The sequence below is a fragment of the Microcaecilia unicolor genome, chromosome 2 (assembly GCF_901765095.1).
Source record: "Microcaecilia unicolor chromosome 2, aMicUni1.1, whole genome shotgun sequence".
Lineage (NCBI taxonomy): Eukaryota > Metazoa > Chordata > Amphibia > Gymnophiona > Siphonopidae > Microcaecilia > Microcaecilia unicolor.
In genome coordinates, this window is record NC_044032.1 from 402,744,798 (window position 1) to 402,757,567 (window position 12,770).

General features: G+C 47.2%; 1 protein-coding gene and 1 long non-coding RNA gene across 2 annotated transcripts in view; one reads left to right on the forward strand and one right to left on the reverse strand.

The window, feature by feature from the left end:
- Window positions 1-3,284, reverse strand: part of LOC115461085 — a 112,498-nt gene extending 109,214 nt beyond the window's left edge. The window contains exon 1 of the long non-coding RNA XR_003940661.1: window positions 3,212-3,284. This is a non-coding gene — a long non-coding RNA (uncharacterized LOC115461085). The remainder of the gene's footprint in view (window positions 1-3,211) is intronic.
- NAAA (N-acylethanolamine acid amidase) overlaps window positions 3,212-12,770 on the forward strand; it is a 158,860-nt gene continuing 149,301 nt past the window's right edge. Inside the window, exon 1 of the mRNA XM_030190650.1 lies at window positions 3,212-3,426. Within this exon, the coding sequence (XP_030046510.1) occupies window positions 3,242-3,426 (185 nt within the window). The 5' untranslated portion in view covers window positions 3,212-3,241. The remainder of the gene's footprint in view (window positions 3,427-12,770) is intronic.

Below are 12,770 nucleotides of genomic sequence, written 5' to 3' on the forward strand. Positions count from 1 at the left end.
CAAAAAATCTCCAATAAATCCAAAATCAAAAACCTTGTGGGTATGCCTTAAATTTAAATTTGTTCCTGAAACAGTAAACTGGGCATAAGTTTAGCACTGATAAAATTAATTTGTTGCTTTATACATTTTGAAAAAAAAAACTTGGATCATTTTTTTATTTTTTGTCTAACTTTCATACAATTTTTTTGTTTGAAGGAATTAATGCAAGTTAAATTTAATGCATGTAAAAAAATATATATGTTAAGGCTAAATAAATATTAGGCATATTAATTCTCTCTTCAGGGGATCACCTAAGAACGGCCTTATTTGATTGTAACTTATTCGGAACATGGCTGCATTTTGAGTGCTCTACATTGGATCCTATTTGGATCCCTGATTAACAGATCCAAATGTCAGGTTTTGCCCCTTGCATACAAATGTTGTTATACTGTTGTTCCATCCTATTTTGTGGAACAGTTGTGGAGCTATGAACATAAGCGAGTACTACTACTACTACTACTACTACTATTTAGCATTTCTATAGTGCTACAAGGCATACACAGCGCTGCACAAACATAGAAGAAAGACAGTCCCTGCTCAAAGAGCTTACAATCTAATAGACAAAAAATAAATAAAGTAAGCAAATCAAATCAATTAATGTGAACAGGAAGGAAGAGAGGAGGGTAGGTGGAGGCGAGTGGTTACGAGTCAAAAGCAATGTTAAAGAGGTGGGCTTTCAGTCTAGATTTAAAGGTGGCCAAGGATGGGGCAAGACGTAGGGGCTCAGGAAGTTTATTCCAGGCGTAGGGTGCAGCGAGACAGAAGGCGCGAAGTCTGGAGTTGGCAGTAGTGGAGAAGGGAACAGATAAGAAGGATTTATCCATGGAGCGGAGTGCACGGGAAGGGGTGTAGGGAAGGACGAGTGTGGAGAGATACTGGGGAGCAGCAGAGTGAGTACATTTATAGGTTAGTAGAAGAAGTTTGAACAGGATGCGAAAACGGATAGGGAGCCAGTGATTTCTCTCAGCAAGGTTTATTAGAATTGTCACAGTCAGGGATGGGTTGTTGTAAGTGCTCAATATACTTCACTCAGTTTGTACTGTGTTCATTTCTGGTCACCATATCTCAAAAAAGATATAGCGGAATAAGAAAAGAGTCAAAGAAGAGCAACCAAAATGATAGAGGATGGAAAAAATCCTGAGTGGTGTGGAACAGGTGGAGGTGAATCGATTTTTCACTCATTCAAAAAAGTACAAAGACCAGGGGACACTCAATGAAATTACACAGAAATGCTTTGAAAACAAATAGGAGGAAATATTTTTTTCAAAGAATAGTTAAGCAACTCACTGCCGGAGGATGTGGTAGTGGCGGTTAGCATGTCTGGGTTTAAAAAAAGGTTTGGACAAGTTCCTGGAGGGAAAGGGTCCATATTCTGTTATTGAGATAAACATGGGGTAAGCATGGAATGTTGCTACTACTAATTAGGTTTCTGTCAGGTACTTGTGACCTGGATTGACCACTGCAGGAAGCAGGATACTGGGCTTGGACCATTGGTCTGACCCAGTATGGCTATTCTTATGTTCTTAAATTACCTTTAGAGCTGAAAAAGCTGCCATTTATGGTTTCATAAATTGGCCGAGGCTTGGAGTGTATATATGATTTATTTTTCTGTTCAGCTGTGCCCAGGGCCATAAGTACATAAGCACTACAGTACTGGCATAGACTGAAGGTCTATCAAGCCCAGAATCCTGTTTCCAATGGTGGCCAATGCAGATCACAAGTACCTGGCAGGAGCCCAAAGGAGTAGATTCTGAGCTGCTTATTCAAGGAATATTCAATTTAGCAGACCACTATCTTACGTGTGGGGACTTCTCAAACATTATTATTATTATTTGTATCCCACATTTTCCCCACATATTTGCAGGCTCTATGTGGCTTACATAATACCGTGAAGGCATTCGCCAAATCCGGTATGGGATAGGTACAAAATGTTGTATTGGGATAGGGAAGATAAGATTCAATCAAGTTGGGTTGAGGTAAGAGAGTTCATTAATGTCCACTACAATCTTTAATAGTGAGGTGTTGCAGGGTTGAGTCATTTAAGTTGGGTCATTCGGATATGCCCTTCAGAATAGGTGAGTCTTTAAGGACTTTCTGAATTTTAGGTAATCATAAGTTGTTTTCACCACTTGTGGCAATGCGTTCCACAGGCGTGCGCCTATGTAAGAGAAATTGGACGCATGGGTTGTCTTGTATTTTAGTCCTTTGCAATTTGGGTAATGGAGATTCAGGTAAGACCGTGATGAACTGGTACTATTTCTGATTGGGAGATTGACTAGGTCAATCATGTAATCTGGGACTACTCCACAGATAATCTTATGGACTAAGGTGCAGATTTTGAAAGAGATGCGTTCTGTGATAGGAAGCCAGTGCAATTGTTCACAGAGTGGTGTGGCGCTTTGGAATCGTGTCTTACCAAAAATCAATCTGGCTGCTGTGTTTTGTGCCGTTTGGAGTTTCCTTGTGAGTTGTTACTTACATCCTGCATAGATCCATTACAGTAATCAACGTGGCTTAATACCATTGATTGAATTAGATTGCGGAACATTATCATCTATACCCTGTCCCAAACATCTAAATGTCTCATACATATGTTATTCATTATTTTTAACTCACTTCAAACGCATAACTCTGTATAGTGAGCAATACTCTGTCAATATAACCACCACTTTCAAACAGATTTTTTAACTTCGGGGATCATCAGATAATCCTGCTGCTCTCACCATACGAAGCCAGTGTTCAATTTTTAGTATCCACCAAGGGAAATGGTTGAGGCGCAAATCGTCATAGATCAACCCACATCACTATTTTTTTTATTTCTCTACTAGTTTGGGATTTTTTTTGTCCTTTTTGGTTTTTTCAGTTTTCTAAATTAAGTTGAAGAAAAAGCCCATAAATCACTATTAGTCATAAGGTAGAGATGCTGTGCTCAGTCAGTGCAGTGCCGCTTTGAGCTGAACCAGCCTGGCATATCTTATGTGCTTAACAATCACCATTCTTAAGTTATCAAATTTAACTGCTAAAAAAAAAGTACAATGCAAGTACTTCCTGATAGAGAGCGGGGCTCCTCCCTCCCCTTGAATTGATATTTTGTCCCAGGACCGAGACTGCATCAAAACTGCCTCACATGATACACGGGTGCAGATATACACACACACACGCACTCACTCACTCACATAGATGTGTGTTGCAGCAGGTCGGGATGGGACCCCACTCGAGGATTTTGCTGCCACTCTTCCTCTACTTCCTGGGCTGCTGCTGTGCGCGGGACTTGGCTCCTCCACTGGTGCGAGTGAACCTGGACACTGATCCCCAGTATCGCTGGGTACCTGCGCTCAGCCTCTTCGATCCCGATTCCATGCGGGAGTGCCTGAAAGTGATCATCAGGTAGGTGACGGTGACCGGGGAGGAGGAGGGGGAGATAAGGAGGGAAGCGTTGTTTCCTGTGAGAAAGACAAGACAGGAATATTAATTTATACCTATGGACCTTGCAAGGGAATTTTGATCAGAAAACGTATAAACAAATGCAGTAAATTAGAACGTTATTTATTATGCAGCACAGCAGCGCTATGGCTACAAGATTGGTAAGGAAATAGGAGGATCCCGGGAGAATAATCCTCAGCTTTAACTACATCAGCTGTCTTCTTCTAAAAACATTTATTTTGGAAGATATATGTAAAATGTCCACATGTAAACGTCTGGGCAAAGAAAAAAAAATTAACTTTTAAAGGTTTTTAAATCGAATCCGGGAGGATCCCGCTGTATCCGGTTTTTTTTTACCTTTTGGCCATTAGGATCGCTGCTTGTATCATCCGACTCTGTTGCGTTGCAGGTTGTCTTGCTTTTCCCCGCTCAAATTCAATTTCACTTTTACTACTTCTCCAGGCCCCGTGATTGGCAGGGTGCAGCGGCCTCCCTTAGTTTCTCCTAGTCCATCCCCAAACGAGAACCCAAAGCTCGGTCGAAAAGATGGGGTGGATTTCTGTAGCTTAGAAGTGAGACGACCATCCTAGCAGGACAAGGAGGTTTAAAAGGACTAATCCGACCGCGCAACCAGCATTGCGCTTTCCCACTCATGGCAGGCTCAATGCGGCGGCTTACATGGGGCAATGGGGGGTTGTTAAGTGACTTTTTGGGACGGTGTAAAAGCCAGATCTGCGGGATACTCCGGATCTAAGTACTACCTTAAGCGGTTGTTTGTTTTGACGGCCGCAGCGATCACCAGTCGCATCGCTGCGAAGCGGAAATAATAAATGGGAGCGACAGGGAGCGTAGAAAATCTAGTTTTTTTTTGGAGCCGGCTGCCATTTCTTCGGAACCCTGCTTAGTGGAAGAAGGTGAAAGCTGACCTGTTAACATACAGACCTTTCCAAAACAGCAACTCAAAGCAGTACCATCTGGGACTGCAAGAGCACAGTCTTCCTTGGACTTAGGTTGTGCTAATTTTTATTCATTGTTCTATATCATACAGATGGCAGATTTCAGTGAGAATATTCTTTTTCCTGATCGGTTCATCTTAACTGGCTGTAATCTGCCTTGTAAAGCCTGGTGTTTATAAAGACGATGGAATATATAGACATTAAATTGAAGTAGAATTAAACTCTCCTTTTATTGAGTTTCATCTGTTTTGTAGAAGTTTGCCTTTTACATACACAAATGGATTATTATGTTTTGGAACATGTTTCAGGAGCAAGTGGTTTTATAACTCCAAATAAAAATAAATTTTTTGTTTCATGCAGATCTCTTTCATTTAAACATAACTAAATGGGCAAATAGCCCTAAATGCAGTCCAGTGCTTTTCTTATATTTTCTTCTTGTGATGTCTTATACTGTGCCAAAATTAAAAACTGTTATCTCCTTGAGGTTACATGAGGGGACATGGGATAAGTATATCTGGTCCACAGGAGACAGTATGACTATAAAATTGAAGCCAGTCCCCCAACAGCAGCCATCTCTGTTTGTCAAAAACTATAGCAAATTAGATTTGCAGTTATTTGTGCCTTCCTATCCAAGATGACCAGGATCCGGCAGTATGCGGGCTTTCCAATCAAAAATACACCAGGATCTTGATGCATGCCGGCCCTCTGAACCCAAGTACACCAAGATCATGGTGTATTTCGCCCTCCTGCGCGAAATAAACAAGGATCCTGGTGCTTGTGGCCCCTGACATTGCAAACAGACCAGGATCCTGCAGTATGCGGCCCTGCAGATCAAAAATACACCAGGATCTAGAGGTATGCTGTCCATCTGAACCCAAATACACCAAGATCCTGGTCTTTTTCGCCCTCCTGCGCGAAATAAACAAGGATCCTGGTGCTTGTGGCCCCTGACATTGCAAACAGACCAGGATCCTGCAGTATGTGGCCCTGCAGATCAAAATACACCAGGATCTAGAGGTATGCTGTCCATCTGAACCCAAATACACCCAGATCCTGGTCTTTTTCACCCTCCTGCGCGAAATAAACAAGGATCCTGGTGCTTGTGGCCCCTGACATTGCAAAATACACCAGGATCTGGCCGTGTGCGGCCGTGCAGATTAAAAATACACCAGGATCTAGAGGTATGCTGTCCATCTGAACCCAAATACACCCAGATCCTGGTCTTTTTCACCCTCCTGCGCGAAATAAACAAGGATCCTGGTGCTTGTGGCCCCTGACATTGCAAACAGACCAGGATCCTGCAGTATGCGGGCTTTCCAATCAAAAATACACCAGGATCTAGAGGTATGCTGTCCATCTGAACCCAAATACACCAAGATCCTGGTCTTTTTCGCCCTCCTGCGCGAAATAAGCAAGGATCCTGGTACTTGTGGCCCCTGACATTGCAAAATACACCAGGATCCGGCAGTATGTGGGCCTTCCAATCAAAAATACACCAGGATCTTGATGTGTGCTGTGCTTTTGATCCCAAATACACCAGGATCCTGGTCTCTTTGGCCCTTCTGATGAGAAACAGAGCTCAGTCTAGATATACGCTGCCCCTCATACAATGAATACAGCTGGATTTAGGTGTGAGCAGCCCTTCCAGAAAATTTTACACATATACTACTACTACTACTTCTACTTAACATTTCTAGAGCGCTACTAGGGTTACGCAGCGCTGTACAGATTAACATAAATTGACATAAAGGACAGTCCCTGCTCCAAGGAGCTTACAATCTAAAGGGCGAAATGTCAAGTAGGGGCAGTCCAAGTTTCCTGAATAGTGGTATGATGGTTAGGTGCCGAAGGCGACATTGAAGAGGTGGGTTTTGAGCAAGGCTTTGAAGATGGGCAGGGAGGGGGCCTGGCGTATGGGCTCAGGGAGATTATTCCAGGCATGGGGTGAGGCGAGGCAGACAGGCCAGAGCCTGGTGGTGGAGAAGGGTACTGACAGGAGGGATTTGTCTTGAGAACGGAGGTTACGGGTAAGAATGTAAGGGGAGATGAGGGTAAAGAGGTAGGGAGGGGCTGTAGATAGAGTGCATTTGTAGGTTAAAAGGAGAAGCTTAAACTGTATGCGGTACCTGACCGGAAGCCAGTGAAGTGACTTGAGGAGAGGGGTGATATGAGTGTACCGGTTCAGGCGGAAGATAAGACGTGCAGCAGAGTTTTGAATGGACTGAAGGGGGGATAGGTGGCAAATTGGGAGGCCAGTGAGGAGTAGGTTGCAGTAGTCAAGGCAAGAGGTAATGAGAGAATGGATGAGAGTTCGGGTGGTGTGCTCAGACAGGAAGGGGCGAATTTTGCTGATGTTATAGAGGAAGAAGCGACAGGTCTTGGCTATCTGCTGGATATGCGCAGAGAAGGAGAGAGAGGAGTCAAAGATGACTCCGAGGTTGCGGGCAGATGAGACGGGGACGATGAGGGTGTTATCAACAGAGATAGAGAGTGGAGGGAGGGGAGAAGTGGGTTTGGGAGGGAAGACAATAAGCTCGGTCTTGACCATGTTCAGTTTCAAGTGGCGGTTGGACATCCAGGTCGCAATGTCGGCTAAGCAGGCCGACACTTTAGCCTGGGTTTCTGCAGTGATGTCTGGTATGGAGAGATAAAGCTGGGTGTCATCGGCATAAAGATGATATTGGAACCCATGGGAGGAGATTAGGGAACCCAGGGAGGAGGTGTAGATTGAGAAAAGAAGGGGTCCAAGGACAGATCCCTGAGGAACTCCGACAGACAGCGGGATGGGGGTGGAAGAAGAACCCTGAGAATGTACTCTGAAGGTACGGTGGGAGAGATAAGAGGAGAACCAGGAGAGGACAGAGCCCTGGAACCCAAGTGAGGACAGTGTGGCGAGAAGTAAGTTATGATTGACGTGTCAAAAGCGGCGGATAGGTTCAGGAGGATAAGGATGGAGTAGTGACCTTTGGATTTGGCAAGGAACAGGTCGTTGCAGACTTTAGATAGTGCCGTTTCCGTCGAGTGTAGGGGGCGAAAGCCGGATTGAAGTGGATCGAGGATGGCGTGAGAGGATAGAAAATCGAGGCAGCGGCTGTGAACGGCTCGTTCAAGTATCTTGGAGAGGAAGGGTAGGAGGGAAATGGGGCAGTAGTTGGAGAGACAGGTAGGGTCAACTGATGGTTTTTTGAGGAGTGGTGTGACTACAGCATGCTTGAAGGTGTCAGGGACAGTTGTAGTGGAGCGAGAGAGGTTGAGGATATGACAGATGGGGGGGGGGTGACCGTAGGAGTGATGGTGTTAAGTAAGATGGTGGGGATGGGGTCTGAGGAACAGGTGGTGCATTTCGAAGAGGAGAGAAGATAGGCGGTTTCCTCTTCGGTGATATCAGGAAAAGAGGAGGAGGCCTGGGTTGGTTGGTTGAGGGAGTGTGTTGTAGGGTGAGGAGGAGGAGAAGATGGTTTGGAGGTGAATTCAAGGTTGATTTTCTGCACCTTGTCGCGAAAGTAGTCCGCCAGTGCTTCAGGAGAGAGTGAGGGGGGGGGGTGGGAGCAGAGGGCACTTTGAGGAGGGAGTTAAGGGTGGCGAAGAGACAACGGGGGTTAGAACTGAGGGAGTTGGTCAATTGGGTGTAATAGTCCTGTTTGGCGAGGAATAGGGAGGACTGGAAGGAGGATAACATGAATTTATAATGAATGAAATCGGTGTGGGTGCGAGATTTCCTCCAGAGGCGTTCAGCCAATCGGGCGCAGGAGCGAAGGTATCGGGTGCAAGGGGTCAGCCAGGGCTGGGGATTAGTACACCTCATGGGACGGGAGATGGACGGTGCAAGGGCATCGAGAGCAGAGGAGAGGGTGGCATTGTATGTGGAGACAGTCTTGTCGACAGTTTCGGAGGACATGATAGAAGGGAGGAGATCAGAGATAGTAGAGGATAAGGTGGGAGGGTCGACCGCCTGGAGATTCCTAGAAGTAGTGGTTAGTATTGGGGGGGACTGAGGGGGAGGGTGATGAAGTGTGAAGGTGATCAGGTGATGGAAACAGAGTTTCTGCTGTGTCTAGCAGGTACAGTAATTTTTAATGCTGTTTTGCTGATTTAAAAATTTTATGTTATATGTTCATAGGAGAAGCTTTAAAATAAAATACAATTTTGTCAAATTTAAAAAAAATGACACACATAGGCATTAAAACTTTTGCAAGTATTTTTATAGAGGACTCTCTTTATTGTCATCATAAAGAAAAAGGCAGGCATCTAGTGCTCCAATGAAAACCACAATGCAGCACTGGAAATAACAAAGCAGCTTCTGCAGTACTGACAAATATATTTTGAAAATAACCCTCCCTCCTTCACAGACCCTTGAAAATTCCACCAGCCCCCTACAACTCCTCTTAGACCTTCTTCGCTCCCTCCCCGCACCCCCCACCCCCATCCCCTTACAAGAGAGAAGGCAAATCTACTTTGGTATTGTTTTTGACAAATGGAGATGGCTGCAGCAGGGGGACCGGCTTCAACTTCATAGTCATACCGTCTCATGTGGACCAGATAAGCTCATCCCATGTCCCCTCATTTAACCTCAAGGTGATAGCGATAAGAGTTTTCATTTTGGCACAGTATAAGTCATCACAAGAACAAAATATAAGAAAACCAAAGGATTGCATAAGGAGCTTATAGCCCATATTTTTATTTGGAGTTATAAAACCACTTGCCCCTGAAACATGTTCCAAAACAGAATAATCCATTTGTGTATCTAAAAGGCAAACTTCTACAAATATATTCCATCGTCTTTATAAACACCAGGCTTCCCAAGGCAGATTACAACCAGTTAAGAGGAACCCATCAGGAAACAGAATATTCTCCGAGGACAAGCAGGCTGCTTGTTCTTACTGATGGGTTGACGTCCGACGGCAGCCCCAGGTCCGGAAATCTTCCTAGCAACAAAGCTTGCTAGAGCCCTCGCACGCACATGCGTGCACCACGCATATGTGAGCACCACGCATGTGCAGCCGTCTTCCCGCCTGTAGCGTGAGCGTACAGACTCAGTCTCTTTTTTTCTGCGGTCAGGGTGGCTGTTTTTCGGCTGCTATGTGCCTCAGAAGAGAGCCCTCTTCAGCGATGTAGTGTTTTTCGCTTTTTTCTTGTTTCTTGTACGAGTGCACTTGCGTTCGTTTTCTTAAAAAAAAAAAAAAAAGAACCCAAAACAAACTTCCTTTTAATTCTTAGTTTGTCCCTGTAAGTTTTATTTCGTTTTCGGGTGTGGCCTTGTTGGCCGCCCGTACGGTTTTTCTCCCTTTTTTGTGCCCTTCTTTGGCACCATCGCGGGTTTTGATTTCGCCGCCGCTGTTTTTCTGTCGATGACATTGAAGATTGCCAGCAGCTTCAAGAAGTGCACGCAGTGCAGCCAGGCAATCTCAGTCATTGATCCACACGCTTCGTGTATTCAGTGTCTTGGGGCTGGTCATCGCCCCAACGCCTGTACTCTGTGTCTTAGCCTTAAAAAGCGGACACAGGTGTTGAGATTAGCCCAGTGGGAACGTCTGTTTCGAGCTGTGCCCAGTCCTTTGGAGTTGACGTCGGCAGCGGTACCGAGGTCTTCGGGGACAGTGTCGATGGCGGCACCGGAGAGTGCATTGACATCAGGAGCGCAGGTAATGGCTGTCCAGAGACCATCTCACGCTGGCAGCAGTGAACCATTGAGTGGGTCTCCACCTGCCTCAAGGGCGCCTGCGGTACAGGCCCATTGGGACCGACCTCTTTCGGACCCGACCCCAAGGAGGCGTGTGGATTCCACGTCCTCCTCGTCAGTACCGGGGGGGGGTACCGGTGACGTGCTTCCCGTCACGGTACCGAGAGCTGCGGGACGCCGAAGGATTCGGCACCCGTGAAGCGTCGACGCCGGGAGGACCTCTCACCCTCCATTCAGGAGGTGTCGATGCACCGGTCTCCGGTCAGCCCGGTACCGCCTCCTCGCCCTAGGCAGATTCTGGCTTCGTCTCCTGTACCGATCCCACAGCCTTGCTCGACAGACACTCTAGACGAGCGACTCCGAGCCATTCTTCCAGGGATTCCTTATCATCAGCAGCAGATGAATCCATTACGAATGGGATGTATCAAAGCAATCCCTAGATAGGGTGGGAACAGGCCACACCACGCGCAAGCACTTGTGTTGCAAAACGCGCATCCCTCCTGGTGGCCACATCCAGCCTGTAATGTCGGGCAAATGAGAGTTTAGAGGCCCACGTTGCTGCACTACATATCTTTTGAAGAGAGAGTGCTCCTGTTTCAGCCCAAGAAGAGGAAATCGCTCTTGTGGAATGTGCCTTAAAGGCGTCAGGCGGAGGCTGGCCACACAGCAGATATGCAGAAAAAATAGCTTCCTTAAGCCAACGGGTAGTGTAGCTTTAGACGCTGGAGACCCTCTGCGAGGACCTGACAAAAAACAAAACGGTGATCAGAGGTCCTGAAAGCATTTGACATTCGCAGATATTGCAACAGAGCCCTGCGTACATCCAGAAGGTGCAACTGCCCAAAGGATTCCGGAAACTCCTCCCTAGCAAAGGAAGGCAAGAAAATAGGCTGGTTTAGGTGAAACGCTGAAACCACCTTAGGCAGGAAGAAAGGCACAGTACGTAATTTTGACTCCGGATTCTGAGAACTGCAGAAATGGGTCTCGACAGGTCAGCACTTGGAGCTCAGACACCCGTCTCGCCGATGTAATGGCCACCAAAAAGACCGTCTTTAGGGTCACATCCTTCTCCGAAGCTCGCATAAGCGGCTTGAAGGGCGAACACTGAAGAGCCTTTAATACTAGCCCCAGGTTCCAGGCCGGACAAGGGGCCCGCACGAGAGGACGGAGCCAAAGCACCCCTCTAAAAAAAACGTGCAATGTTCGGATAAGCAGCCAGGGAGAGGCCAGCTACCTTCCCCTGAAAACATGCCAAGGCTGCCACTTGAACACGCAGAGAATTATAGGCCAAGCCTTTTTATAAACCATCCTGCAAAAAGTCAAGTATCGGCGAGACAGAAGCCTGCATGGGTGTGATGGCTTTAGAAGCACACCCAGCCTCAAACTGGCGCCAGATTTGAGCATAAGCAATGGAAGTGGAACGCTTGCGGGCCAGCAAGAGAGTGGAGATAACCTTGTTTGAATAGCCCTTGTCTCTCAATTGCACCCTCTCAATAGCCATGCCGTAAAACCAAAGCGGCAGGGATCCTCCATTGTCACCAGACCCTGCGACAACAGGTTCGGTACCAGAGGCAAAGGAAGGGGAGCCTCCACCAGAATCCGCCGGAGGTCCGCATACCACGGCCGCCTGGGCCAATCCGGGGCAATGAGGACCACCATTCCTTGATGTAGCCGAATTCGCAGGAGGACTCGCCCTAGGCATCCAACTTCGCCAAGCGAGGATCTCTCCATCTGCTGAAAAAGCACGGGACTTTGGCATTTGCGCTTGACGCCATAAGATCCGCTATGGGCGTCCCTCATTTGGGACAGATCTGAAAGAACACTTCGTCTGCCAGTTCCCACTCCGCTGGGTCAACTTGATGCCTGCTTAGATAATCGGCTTGCACGTTGCTCTGACCTGCAATGTAAGCTGCTGACAGAAACTGCACATGTAGCTCGGCCCAGTGGCAAATCTGCGCGGCCAGTGCTCTGCACTGAGTGCCACCTTGTCAATTTATGTAGGCTACTGCTGTCGTCCGACAGAACTCTGACAGCCAGTCCCTCCAGGGTCGTGTGAAAGGCCAGAAGCGCCTGGAATATCGCTCTCAGCTCCAAGGATTAATGGACCACTCCGATTACTCAGGTGTCCACAGACCCTGGGCATGCCTTCCCTGGCAATGTGCTCCCCAGCCCTTCAGGCTGGCATCTGCTACCACCAGGCACCAATCAGGAAGCGCTAGCGGCATTCCTCACCGCAGCATGCTGACTGATAGCCACCACTCTATACTGAATTGGGCTGCAGGGAGCCACGTGAGTCTGCGCTGATAATCCTGAGACATTGGAGACCATAGTTGAAGCAGGGAAAACTGCAGAGGTGTTATGTGCGCTCTCGCCCATGGCACCACTTCCAAGGTGGCCATCATCAACCCCAACAGCTGGACCATGGCCCAAGCTCGTGGGCGAGGCATCCTCAGGAGCAGACGGACCTGATTCTGAAGCTTGCACCGCCTTTGATCGGGTAGAAAGACAAACCCCGAGGCTGTGTCGAACCGGACCCCCAAATCAAAAGAGGGGGTCAGGTGACTTTTGGGTATACTGATGACCCAGCCCAGAGATTGCAGTACTGAGACCACTTTGGCTGTTACATGATGAGCCAGTCATCGAGGTGCGGGTGAACCCGGATACCCTCTCGC